Source organism: Choristoneura fumiferana, chromosome 4, assembly GCF_025370935.1.
Source record: "Choristoneura fumiferana chromosome 4, NRCan_CFum_1, whole genome shotgun sequence".
Lineage (NCBI taxonomy): Eukaryota > Metazoa > Arthropoda > Insecta > Lepidoptera > Tortricidae > Choristoneura > Choristoneura fumiferana.
Window position 1 is genome coordinate 19522305 of NC_133475.1, and position 14848 is coordinate 19537152.

The 14848-nt window shown below is 36.4% G+C and overlaps 1 protein-coding gene across 3 annotated transcripts in view; it reads right to left on the reverse strand.

Annotated features, from left to right (window-relative positions):
• Nucleotides 1-14848, reverse strand: part of LOC141427598 (V-type proton ATPase 116 kDa subunit a 1-like) — a 66043-nt gene that overhangs the window by 22995 nt on the left and 28200 nt on the right. For all 3 annotated transcript variants that reach the window (XM_074087193.1, XM_074087192.1, XM_074087191.1), the window contains exon 2: nucleotides 14419-14556. In XM_074087193.1, coding sequence (XP_073943294.1) covers nucleotides 14419-14535 — 117 coding nt within the window. In that variant the 5' untranslated portion in view covers nucleotides 14536-14556. The remainder of the gene's footprint in view (nucleotides 1-14418; nucleotides 14557-14848) is intronic.

The following is a 14848-nucleotide window of genomic DNA, read 5'->3' on the forward strand; positions in this document are numbered from 1 at the left end:
TAATAAAGAAACAAAGAGAATAATATTATAACCTAACCATAAACATTTTCACCCAAACTACATTTGCATACCAAACGGCAAGTCGATGCTATTAATCGTTGAAGAGTTCCGCCCTGCGGAGATGATCCTGGCTGGACTACCATGATGTTACTACTAGATTATTGTATTATCACGCGATTTACATAGGTATTCCAAATTTCAAGTCAATATGACTACTGGAAAATGGTCAAATTTAACTTGCAGGATTTGATTACAGACAGACAGACAGACAACGGGCAAAGAATACTAACTATTACTACGCGCAACGGGACAGGTGAAACTAAATAAAAGCTTGTAATAAATTATATCTAACATTTATAAATAAAGCACAACTTCCGCTCAGAAAACGTCATCTATTGATTGCAGACAAAGTTAACATGTCACTTTAGCAACCGAGGTACTTCAACCGTTCTTGGATGGCGTCCTCTATTCTTGTTTTAAGTTAAAGTCTTCCAGATGATGATAATGATGAAACAATAATAATCGGTAATGTCCGTGTTTCTTCATTGTCTTAGGCTACGTTTTTACCAGAGATGTACGAATATGTTTGTGTTGAGAGAAATGTGTTATTCCTGAACCAATAGAAACGCTTCATTTACCTATCAACGCACAGCAAATCTAGTCGAAACAGATGAACAGAGTGAGGATAGGTAAATTAAGCGTTTCTATTGGTTCACGGAAAACATATTCCTCGCAGCACATCCTCGCACGTGTTTGGTGGAAACTCAGCCTTAAACTTTGATGCCACATGATGATGACGATATGATTTCAGAATAAAGAGACTCTCATAGCGACAACTGAGTCACAGTGGCTCGTGTCAGTCCTAAAGATAACAACTTAAAACAATGGTGGTAACACAGTGCGAAGTTATAAGCTGTTGCATTAATGCTTATAGAAAATGATGGAAGCGAAAACAATACAGCTGTATTGTGTTTTAAAAATATTCATCTTAGTTAAAACAAGGCATTGGATGACGGTACCACAATAACTTTAGACTGACATGGAGGTCAGTGACGTTTGTTGAGGTAGTCCCATTGGGTGGTTCCATTTGATGGTGATGATAGCAATAACAAACCACTAATCAAGTTTCCAGAGTCAGTAACTAATCTCTGGTTTATGAAAGCAGATGCCGTATTATCTAACGCGCTAACGTTCGCGATCGCATTCACCATCTAATTCTTCCTTGTCTTATACCGAGTGACAGAAAGAAGCGGTAAAAACGATTCTGGTTCCAAGTGTGTGCCTTGGACCAGGCTATTACTTCAAGCTATGATGAAAAAAAAACAAGCTAATAAACTAGCAAACAAGTAATTCTGGCTTCCTGTATAATACAGAACTGTTAGCAAGAACTAACCCAGCTTGTAAAACTAGCCTGTCGTATCTCAGGCTTTTTCTGCGGTTCAGCTTTATTATGAAAGGTTTTCTACTTCAAAACAGTTGAGATTCCTCAAGGACGCGTCACAAGTCGCGGCTTATTCCTTTAATAGTAAGACGTTGCAAAGACCATGACTTCATGACGCTTGCAATCGTAACGTGCCAGTTAAGGCAATCATGTTTAATCTAGCGCATTGCTTGTTGACGGCAAGCCTTAGCAGCTAGATAATTCATCATCCGAGTGGATCATTTATTCAGTATTTTGGTTGGCGCAGCTATAAAGGGCACGTTAATGTTCCGATCGATTTTAATGCCAAGGACTTGGGAATGTGGAGGCCAGGGGTTACGTATTGTAGATCCCCTTTCAGGTGTAAGGTTGAAATTAAATTTGAGTTCAGAAAGAAAGTGTTTGAAGTCTAGATCCTTACTATTATTATGAATGCGCATGTGAATATGTTTGTTGGTTGCGGTTAAGGTACTCAACCGACTCCGTCTGTGAAGAATGTATCGAGTGCCCTTCGCATTTTCTTGGGATTGCAACTACGCTAAGTTCTTCTCAGGGTCTCAAGTTATCTGTGACAAATTTTGTCGGTCGTGTCGGTTTATATGGTCTCAAAAATGGCGGAACAGATCCTTATGAAAATGAAACCACATTAAAATCCGTCCATCCGTTTGAGATCTATGATGCCACAGATAGACAGACAGACATACCTATAAAACCTGTTATGATTGGTTTTTTGGAATCTTTTTGTATTTTTTATTTCAATGCCAAATTTTTTGTTACTTTTACGGTCATCCCGTAAAACCCATATCGAAAATACAAACTGAAATATAGATGCATAGAAATACCATATATGCATTTTCTATGCATCTATATTTCAGTATGTATTTTCGATATAAAACCTGTGTTTCTGCATCGGGTTCCATTGAAAGTATTTTTATTAAAGTAAAGACCTTTGCTAAGTACAGTCACCAGCATTAATATCGGCCACAGCGGAGCGTGCAAAAATATCTGACACGTCCTTCCGGCCCTAGAGTCGTATCAGATATTTATGCACGCTTGTTGTGTCAGATATTGGTGCTGGTGACTGTACGTCCTTAAAGTTGGATGTTATGACAAAAATACACATTGTATATAATTACCACAACATTATGGTAAACTTGCTATATAAACTCTTGCGTGTCGGGTTGCAATTAAGCTTAGCTTTTGAATAATTAACGGCAAGACAGTGGGTGGCGCTACCGTTGCCCTAAATTTGCGAATACTCGAGCGACGTCTATCATAGACACTCCTATATTATTAAAGCTGGTAGTGGTGGGAATAGACCACGTGGTCTCTAACCTACCCGATGGTCGCCACTGGCTGTCGCAGAAGCACAAAAGATCGTCGAAGATAGAAAAACATGGAGAAGCATGGTGTAACGAGCCATTACCCCTTCAGAGTAGACCAACAGCAATGAAGATACCGATGAAGAAGGGCGACATTTCTATAAAAACCGTCCATGTGCGACTCGGACGTGCGCACCGAGGGTTCCGTAGAAATTTGTAGATAGATGTACACACAATGTTAGCAAGTCCCTCTAGAGAGTGTGGGGTTATTTTAGATTTACTGACTTATGTATGTAGTAAGACATATATGTATGTCAAAAAATATATATTTAGAATTGATGATTTTTTATTGGTCGCGCTATAAGAGATAGAACAGGCAAAAGTAACCTGTAGATTTTTCGGTGACGGCACTTTGTTTGGAAAATACACTGTACTTATCTTTTAACATAAAAGATTGATTTTTTCACTGAGTCATTTTAGCTCGAGACCTCTACGCGTTCCTGAGAAAAAGTCGTAAAAATATAGATACCAAATTCACAAATGATAATAACTAAAGTTAGAAGAAGATAGACTCAAATTTGATTTTGTGTCTGGACATGCGAGGGATTAAAAGTCAAGTAGGTACAGTCAAGTGCAAAAATATTGTCCCGTGATATTTATATATTATTTACAGTCATGTACAGGTTGATTGACAAGAGCTGGCACGAATGAATTGAATGAGTGAATGAAGTATGTATCTATGTGTTACCTATTTAAACACACTTCACACAAATAAATGTTATTACAGTGTTAAGGAGTACTTTAATGATCTTGACATATGAATTCTGTTTTTATTTATTTTAATTAATTTACAACTTGATTATTATTATTTGTCTGTTTGTTTGTTGATTGGTTTTACTATTAGTCTACCACATAAAAGTGAATTAATTTGACATAGATTGCACACGTGAATTGTTACTATTATAATTGTTATTTTGAATTGTATTTAACTTATTTGTAGCAATTTTTTTTAAATGTCGTAAATTTGTTTAGCCTAGGATTTTTTACTTTAGTATTTAAGACATATGTGCTCATATAATTCGTATGCCCAAACGGGCACGATGTAGCTGAACATTATTGCAACATTGTAACTACAACTGCAGTGTATATACCTATTTTCGACGAATAAAAATATTGATTGATTGATTGACAAATATGAAAATGTCATGCATCTGTCATTTTCCTACAAAAATATCAAACTGGCATGCCAGCTCTTGTGAATGAACCTGTATCTAGTTTGAAACCGGTTGGCTAAAACCAACTCTTTCGGCATCGCACCTCCAAGGCGTACCAACACAAGGGTTGAACGACCTCCTCAAATACCGATATGCTGTGACATTTCCCATTTCTATTTTTGTAGAAACACGTGTCTATTACGCACGGGAAAAAATGGGCCAAGTGCGGGAGCCTCGGGGGAACGCGAACGCTAATTTTAGTCACTTCAACAAGGCTATGATAGCTATTAAGGACGTTATGTAAAGTTGGCGTATTAACATATTTAATTTAGTATGTTTAATTTTGGCAATGGCGCCATTTAATACTGGTAATTTTAATGACTTTATATTGACCTTAAATGTCACACTACAGTAGCCTTTTATATTATACCTTTGATCAAGTTTATGATTAAGTTTTTATGTCTCAAAATAATTCATGTAACCTTGGTTGGGTTGAAAGTTGGGAGTCGTTATTTGAATGTTGTTTTATACATTATTATTAAGTTGGTTATTTAATTTTAATTAATTAAACTTACCGTACACAAATAAATTTATCGAATTGAAATGATCAATCGAAATCGGGTTACACATATTAGATTATATCTTAGAACTTAGTAAAGCGTACATTTATTTATTTAGAAGTATTCCACCTTTGCCAAGCTGATTGGACTTGAATATTATGTAAGTAGATTAAATGTTGTTGTACATTTGAGAAAATAAATGATGTTTGTACCAACAGCCAAAATTACGGGGTTCCTATTTTATAAAGATTGCTATCTGTATCACAAAAATATTCTTGCAAAATATGAAACTGAGAAAAAAAAGTAGTTTAAGAGGTAATTGGGTGCCGGGAGCCTCCAGGTGGTAGTATAGGGTTAAAACTTTATACATGTTTTTATGCCATCACTAGGCATCTTTAATATAGTGAATATAGGTTCAAGCTCCAAGCTTTGGGGACCATTTTGCTGCTACTCTTTCAAGTTTCTAGGACAACACAGTTTGTATGAAAACACCTTTTTTAAAGGGTGTCTTTTGATCGCGTTGACTTGACTTAGAAGTTTGACTTTTGTCTTAACAATATTGATACTAATTTTAACAAAATATAGCCTTTAATTTGACCCTGTGTCCGGACATACGGGTTAAAAGTCTAGTAACTAATTCGAAATCGGTTGTGCAAAACCAACTCTTTCGGTGTGGAAAGGCTTTCAAGTTTTGCGTTATAATTCCAAATTGTACGGTAACTAAGCACGCTCAGTCTGGTAGAATATTCTAATGGCTGTGACCCAAAATGTTCAAAATATGCAGCCCCAATCAATATGACAGAAGTCACGGACGGACACTCCCTCGCCGCGGCACGCGAAAGGGGCTGTGGGTAACTATAATAGTAGGGAAGCCCACGATGCTAAATCGGGATTTACTCGAGCGTCTAGAGACCTATTGGGTTGCGAAGCTTAGATCATAAGAAAAAAATGTCATATATATAACCTTTTCATCGGTGGGGGGAATTGTTATAGATTTTCAAAAATGTAAAAAAAAACTGTTGCATGGACATACTCGAGCGCGTCAGATATTGATATCATCCATGTCCTACGTATTTTTAAAAATGTACGTATGTTAATCTGATTGTTTCCATGATGGGGTGGTCGTACGTAAGGGTTGAAAATGAAAAAAAAAAATTTAATCGGGCGCGTCAGATTTTCTAAGGGGATGTTAAGAGATCCTAAAAAAGGCTCTTATAATAATCTGACGATTTGGATGTGACGCAAATCCGTAGCCATTATTAGAATGTGCATAAAAAATTCGCCATTTTGAAATCCTCAAGCGCGTCAGATTAAGATATATATGGTTCATCTTCATGCCCTAGACGTGCTGTCTCATAATCTGACGATTATCTGGAGGGATTCGCCTAATCTGACAATTAAAAATTTTTTTTTCTTATTTTTTTTTAAATCATTGAACTTAATTTATTGAAAAGCTCAGGAAATAGCATGCAAATAAAAAAGTGTATGTTTTTTAAGTAGAATACTGTATTTATAAGAAAATAATTATAAAAAATTGAACTTTTTTGAGTATTTTTTCTCAATTATCATCGTCATCGGTAGAATCATCTTCTTCCTCTGACTCGATTCCAAAAATACCAGCGCACGGCAGCGGCCACACAGTGAAACTTGAGTAAACAATAAGTCCTTGTCTATTTATGAACGCATTCTGCAAGAATAAGCAAGCGAGATATAGGTCTACCAGTTTATATTTGTTAGTGAAATACGACACCCGCCATCGACCGGGAGCCGGTCGCTTGCCACTCTAGGGTTTTTGACAGCGTGCCGGGAGCCGATCGCCTGCCAAACAAGGATGTGCCGGGACCCGGACGCTTGCCACTCCAAGGGTAGCAAAAACGTTGGAAATACGTTGTAAACAATATCATGCCACGAACGAGTCTGTGTGATCAGCTGTGATGGCGTCTTGGCAACAGAAACCAGAGTGGGGACGGAGCGAGAGAGTAATAGATAGAGAAAGAGTGAGAGAAGGAATAGAACGCGGAGAGGGGAATATAGGCATCACGTAGCTGAATGCAATAAACTTTATCGATGAATGTTTGTTATTTCGGCTTGTGGAAACCGTCAGATTATATATTTTTCGTAATTCTTGAATTATTCCCTTCAAAATTAAAAAAGTTTAACCACGCTCGAGAATGTCGAGATGACGTTTTTTTTTTACAACTTTCTAGCCCTACCCCTTCTTTACGTCACTCTCAAATTGTCAGATTAGTGGAATACACACGTTTTAGTATGTGACTAACTCATCCTACCTTAATCTGACGCGCTCGGGAATTTCAGATGATGAATTTTTTTTACTAATCTGATCCTTTATCCTTGACGGGCGGCCATGTATATGGGGCTCATAGTTGGTGGAAGGACTTAACCGGGTACAAAGGTATCCCCCTGTATATTAATCTGTCGCGCTTTAGTAAATCCCGAAATCCCCTCTTGGGCTCCCCTACTATAATGGGGTCTCCCGGTTGGCCATTTGGAGCATTTGACTTCTGAATAACCTAGTTGTGCTCTGATTATGGAGTTTGAGGTCACGGTTTCGGATCCTGCTGGACGAAGGTGAAGGTATTGCTCTCTAGGAAGTTGTTATTATAGGTTAAAAACCGACTGGCTTACATATATTTTAAATAAAAACTAAAAAAGGAAAAACCAGTCGAGTAGTTTGGACCCGATAAAACCCATTAACACATTTGGAGTTGATATAAAAAATACAAAAATACTCCAAAAAACCAATCGTAGTTTAGACTTGTTTGACATGTCCACTTTTATTAAAAGTGATCAATTCAAAATTTCCCTGAAATGGGACCCGACTGTTGAAAATTAAGTTACTTAACAAAGTTTTGGACTGCTAGACTTGTTTTTTTTTAATTTCCTTTTTAGTTTTTTTTTTATATTCCTGTAAAAATACCTAACTAGCTTAAAAGTGTTTTAAAGTGGATAACGTAACGAATTAAATGTATAGCACTTGAAAATACATGACACAATTGTCGGTGATATTATGAATTAGACGAACTTATTTGACTGACTCACACTTAACCAGTTATTTCTCTATTGACCCGACTTCCCGGAGAAGGGTTATGTTTTTCGAGCGTGTGTATGTATGTATGTGGGTATGTATGTCCATTTCTTTAGTCCTCGCGTAGCCTAAACGGCTGAACGGATTTTAACATACTTATGACGTATCATTAGATTCGTCATAACTGGCAGAGTAATAATATCACTCCGTCACCTACCCGTACGTACCCTATAGGTATACATATATTTCAATATGGTGTCCGCGTAAAAAAATATGGCGGGGGAATAAAAAAATGTATTGTAACAATATGGAAACCAAATAAAAGCTAATAATTAGCCCATTCTAATTAATATATAATGCCGAAACATGTCGAGCTAAACTCGATTTCAGACGTGAGTCCGTCCGTCCGTGTCCGTTTGGTTATCACTTATCATTTAAAATGAGTGAGTCTCACCGTTAGTTTCATGTTCTAAATTATAGTTTTAATCGGCCATTTTCACAGAAATATGAAAAAAGTATGAAATAAAACAATAAATTAAAAAATCTAAAATCCTGAATGCCTTAAAAATTCTAAAAAGAAGAAAAAAAGTGTAGTGGTCGGTTTACTAATGTTTCGGCGAATAACGTTTGGCAACCTGTTTCATTTTGCAACTTTTCATTTCCCAACTGTTTAATTCTTCTGAAACTGTAAATATTTCAGGATTTTTATAAAACTAACCTAACCTAGCCTAAAGGGTTCTACACGGTGGCCCTGAAATAAATCCCGAAATATTTACAGTTTTAGAGTTTGCGAAATGAAAAGTTGCGAAATGAAACAGGTTGCCAAACGTTACGTTGCGAAAAGGCAGTACTCGGTAGTGGTCTAGAACTCTGAGACCCATTCAAATTTCAAATCTTGAACTTTAAGTTAGTTACTTAACAGAGTTCTAGACCACTTACTACACTTGTTTTCATCTTCTTATTTTTTAAAGGCATATAGTTTTATTCACGCAGTTGCGTTTTTTTAATTTTTAAATATGTTTTTATTTTGTACATATTAGTTACTGTACAATTTAAGTACACTTGTCACCACCAATGTAATCTTGCTACTACAGTTGTTATATTCACACACTCGCACGAAATTGTACAACACTATACTTATTTGTCCTCGAAGTACAGTTGGATTGACAGCTGTCATTTCGATAACGCCCACATACCATGGAATGTACGAATCATACGAGTAAACAACGACCAACATTTTTATTAATTATAAATGACTAATTGTTGCCCGCAACTTCGCTTGCGTCTTGTGGGCTAAAATATAGCCTGATGATAATATTATTCATCATCACCATCATCATAATTAAGTATTTCAGTAACAAATTGCGTTACACGTCATAATTATAAGTTAAATAAAATTCTATCTTACGTTATTAATGATGTTTCGTTTAAATTGACTATTTGGATTTGTATTCATACTTAAATAATTGGGATTCACCAAAAAAATAACCTAAAGTTTTTATTTTATTTTTGGGTGAGCATTTAATTTTTTACATTTTTTTTACGAAATACGCTAGATGACGTCACAGTGAGACAGCCACGTTCCATTGCCTAGAAAAATTCAGGTCGTACATAACATAATCTGTGGCATTACAATTTGACAATAATTCAAGCACGGCTTAGGGTCCCAAAATTAACCATGACAAATAGTTTTATTTATTTCTCTTCTTTTAGCTTCGATTATTCCTGTTTGGTTTAATGGTGTAATAGTAAATAGTATTTTTTATGAAAATCTGATGTTTAAATTCTTTTGTATTTACTTGTAACGTAGTAATTTAATAATTTAATTTTTAAAAATACATTGGAAATACTCTTATACATTTCGGACTTTACGATAAATGACAACTGTTTAAAGCCGGGTGCGCATCATGTGATTAAAGTTCTATCTTTGTCACTCTTTGCTATTATAAGCAGGACAGCAACATTTCAAACTGCCTTTGTGACGAGACAATGAAGGGGTCAAATGAGGGTCATTACTTAAATTTTGTTTACTTAATTCCTTTTATCACATTTTTAGAATTTGGTTTTTGAAAACGCTTCACAAAGCATATTTTTTTCTTTCTTCTCGTACACAACATACCACCTTAGGATTTTTTCCCTCCGGTATTTTCTGAACATTATTTTCCCCATATGTCTGCCTGTTTTCTTTCTGTTTCTGTATTATTTTTGTGTTTTACGACAAAAAACTAAAACAACTGAACAAAAAGCAAATAAGTATTAGGTGTGGTTATTAATTACTAATATTATAAATGCGAAAATAACTTTGTCTATAATGTTTGTTTCTGTTACCTCTACGCTTAAATCGCTCCAACGATTTAGATGAAATTTGCTACTAAGAACTTTGACACCCTGGGAAGAGCATAAAGATAGTTTTTATCATGGGAAATTAGTACCAAATACTGTCATTCTACCTACCTGTGTATAACATAGTCGTATTTATGGTTCTGATTATGAAAAGGTTATTACATAATGCTCATAACAGCGTGTTCTTTTGCGGTGGTTAAATTGGAGTTCTGTACAAAGGTACTACTACTAATAAAGGTATTAAGGTGGAATTGCGGTTGCGGTTTTGATATTCAATACTTTACAATACGCCATAACGTGAAGTACACCGCATAAAAGTAAAGTACTAACAAAATACTTAAAATACCCTATTTATATTATAATACACTGTTTATTTTTTGATTTCTGTTAAATTCGACAAACGGCTTTCTTCATTAATAGAATATAGATACCAAGTAATAAACTTTTTGTAAAAATCTATTTTCCAAATTTTTTTTCCAACTTCATTTAACACAAAGTTCAAAAGTCCAATTATAATATTTACAAACTTGAGAAGTGACATTGACATGACACACTAAGAGAGACAAAAAAAACTCACTTTTCAATAATAATAATAACTTCTTTTGCCGAACGTATTTTTAATAAAAATACTTTAATTTTATGACAGACAATAAGGCATAATGCGTGCATTTGACTTTTACTTATCCAGATAAACAATTGAACTCCGGCATCAGTACCACTACCATGAGTTTACAGTGACCGTACTCGATAGCGACGGCGTAAATTATTTATAGAGGCGCTGTACAATTCTCCATACAAATAATTTACGCCGTCGCTATCGAGTATGGTCACTGTAAACTCATAGTAGTGGTACAGGGCTAAAGGTCATCGACGTAGTTTATACAAGCCGATAGGCCCGCTTTAATCTAATGCGTCCAAAAAGCAACACAAAAACGTATACGTCAAAATTTCTTTTCGAACGCTCGATACTTTGAAGTGCTACTATTTTTGCATGGGAGACGGGCAACATATAGAAGGAATTAAAGTATTTGGGCTATAGATAAATACTAGTTTTGCGCGCGACTTCGTTTTCGAAGAATTTGTAGTACCTAATGACAAAGAATTAGCACGTACTCAGAAACGACAACATTATTTAAATAACTTAGTGTAAGTTGCTTAGCAACTATTGCATACAAACGTTACGAGCAGAATTAATGAATGTCTTAGGTTGCTTAGCGACTATTGTATACAATCGTGTACAGTCAAGTGCAAAAATAAGCATCTATTCGAACCACCCAAAAATTTGTTACTACGGCCTTACTGCGTCGGAATAAGAGTCTGTGGTAGTTATTTTTGAAACTTTGAATAAGTTTATATTTTTACACTTGACTGTACCTATACGATTATATACAATAGTCACAAGCAACCCTTTTTGATCACAATGCCTAGGACGCAAAACGACTTTGAAGGATTACGCCTAAACAGCTGTAAGACTAAGTGGCAATATTTCATTTCGAGTGTGGGGTCAAAAAATCGGTTACGCTTAGATACTCCAGCCATTAGTTTTTGGTGAAATAATTCTTCATAATTTACGAAAAAAACCTGAAAAAAGGAAATATTGATAACAGCGCCATCTAACGGGACATTGCTCATGGGCTAACCAGGAGCATACCCCTTAATCGATCACGCTTGAGCAATATGTTTGAGCAGTGCTGGATTTCTGTTTTGAGTGTAGGCCACTTTATATCTGCTGCCCCATGTATAGTCAACCAAGAAAGTGCTTTACCAACTTTAATGGCAGTTCCTACTTCAGAAATACAACAATAAGGCTGATTTAAGGGTCATATTGACTTGTGAGTGCTTCTGATTGATCCTTATCACTGTGTATGTGTACAAATATCGCCGAAGCCGGAATTACTCGAACTCAGGCCCCCAAGACACAGGTCTTTACTTAGTTTGGGGGTCAGAATATTTGACCATTCCCGCGACTTCTCTGTACAAACTTTCCATACTCATTGATCGTTGTATTTTGCCTCAAGTTGATTGTACAATAAATATTTTTTTATTATTTTTTTTATTTTTAGTGATAATAGGCTTTGATGTTTTAAGCGCTACAAATGACATTACACCTTAGGGTGGTAAAGAAATTTCTTGGTTGACTACCTTTCTAAAATAATAATTTTCTCGTCCTCTGAAATCTGCCGCCCCTAGGACGCTGCTGCCCCTTGTCTGCGGCCTGTACAGCCTAGTGACAAATCCAGGACTGCCCATATGTCCTTTTAGGGGCTGTGGTTTATATGCGTGATATTGTATTAAAACCGTGCAATCGGTTATCGTGTCGTTTATCGCCATCCTGCGGCTGAGGCTGACATGATGATGAGTCGATTACACGTGATAAAACTAGAAACAGGCAAACTAACAAAGACTTTTCAAAGTTAAAGTCAAAATATCTTTATTCAATGAATGTCAAGAAATCTACTACCTGTATTACCGGTTCGGGTAAACCTCCCGTCTCTGTTTAGGAGAATCCGGCAAGAAACACAACGAGGTATATATTATTTTAGACAGATTTTTACAATGTTATTTTATGATTTATATCACAAGTATTTAGCATCTATATTTTTAACACAGTAGATTCGCTATTAGAAGTAAGGGACCACAAACCGTGTTGGCTGTTTAGGCCCTAAACTTTAGCGGTTTCGACGTAAATTAAAAAAAAATACTTTAATCCCTAGAGAACAAAAAAGAGCTTTAGTACCGATATGCAGAGACTAAAGTAACATTTTAAGAGCATGAGAAGTGAAAAAAAACTAAAGATAGATATAGAACAGCTGGGTAGTGTTCCATAATTATAACCTCGATAAGCTTTTGTGCTCTAGAACTCCATTATGAATAGCTCTCATTCAGAAATGAAGATGGTATACAAGAATATGAGAACGGATTCTGTAAATAAATGATTTATGATAGCGTATCAAAGGGTTCGCACACGTGTCTATTCACATAAAGTATGTATAATGTGCTTTATTCAGAAATTGACAACTAACAGGATTGCTATAAAATAAACCTAACTGAGACTAATTTGTAGACAACTGGATCAAAAAAGTTCATCTAATTAGGCAATAGCTTCAACGAAAATTGTATTAAATCAAATAACCATTTAGTGTTTCGTTCAAACTCTTTTTAAACTTTATGTATTTTAACGCTATTATTTTGTATATGTTAATTATAAAGGCTATAAAAACTATTCCTAATTTTGGATAAAGCTTATGAATCACTGTCAGAAATAAAGAATGGTAAGAACATTAACACACTCTGGGTAATGACAAAGTGGATAATAAATACAATCTTTATTACATTGAATACATAATAAATTAATACATACCTAATTATGTCAAACATTATTTCAAAATAAATGAATTACCACTTAACGACAAATATGGATGTATTGTCCACAAGATAACAAAGCAGTTTCATAACTTTATCTGTCAATACAAGATAACTAAAACAAAGTAATGCGTCAGCTATTAACGACTCTGTTAATTGAGAAGTGGAACTTATTAATTATAATGTTTGTTCAGTTGATTACAGATTTTAACATAACGTCCGTTAAAGTGAACCCACGTAAAGCAGTAAAATATTTAGTTTCCTTTATTTACTTGGCGTAGGTACTTGGGTTACTTTGGCTTTGGCTTGGAAGCCGTGGTGGCCTAGTGGTTTGACCTATCGCCTCTCAGACAGAAGGTCGTGGGTTCAAACCCCGGCTCGCACCTCTGAGTTTTTCGAAATTCATGTGCGGAATTACATTTGAAATCTACCACGAGCTTTGCGGTGAAGGAAAACGTGAGGAAACCTGCACAAACCTGAGAAGCAATTCAATGGTGCGTGTGAAGTTCCCAATCCGCACTGGGCCCGCGTGGGAACTATAGCCCAAGCCCTCTTGTTCTGAGAGGAGGCCTGTGCCCAGCAGTGGGACGTATATAGGCTGTGATGAGGGGATGACTTGACGTAGAATTTAACCACCATTTAAGCTTTAAACACACAGAGAGCGGTGGCGGGGCGGCGCGGCGCGGCGCGCAGGCGGTACCGGTTGTAATATTCGAGCTAACATGAAAGAGGGCACACAGAATACCGCGCGGGGAATAAGCGTGGCGCGGTATTCTGTATCCCCTCTTTCACCTTCGGCGTCAGTGTGATTCTAGCTTTATAGATTAAATTTGGTATGGAGATAGTATGTGTTTCTTTCTGAGAACGACAGTATAATATTTTCTGCGCAAAAATTTTCATAGTTCCGCTGTATGGCTAGATAAAGGACAGACAAAGTTTATATTATGCTTGTTATAGCTTATGGGCGGTGGTGATCTCTTACCATCAGGAGACCCATTTGCTCGTTTGCCATCCAGTCAAAAAAAAAAAAAAAAAAAAATTGAGGAAGAGACTTTAATTTTTACAAAGTTACTTCATCGACGAACTGTCTTGCAAGCGGCAAGGTAACTTGTTTCCAATCTCCTATATCGTCAAGCTACTCTGTACTTACATCTCGGAACTGCGCCAGGCCAGCCTCTCCGAGTTCGTACATGGAGACGTAAGCCGCCTCTGGTTGCACAAACAGCTGGCACAGCACCATCTCCTCGCTTCGGAACATCGAACCCATGGCTGCTGGCTGGTAGGCTACCTGAAAAAAAAAACAAAGTACGTATGTATGTATGTAAATACTTTATTGTACATAAAAAACAAAAATAATACAAAAAGAAAACAACAAAACAAAAGAGTACAAAGGCGAACTTATCCCTAAAAGTCGTTATCTCTCATCTCATCATCATCATGTCAGCCAAATGACGTCCACTGCTGGACATAGGCCTCCCCCAAGGCTCTCCACTCAGACCGGTCTTGTGCTTTCCGCATCCACCGCGATCCCGCTATCTTAACCAGGTCATCGCTCCATATTGTTGGAGACCAACCGACAG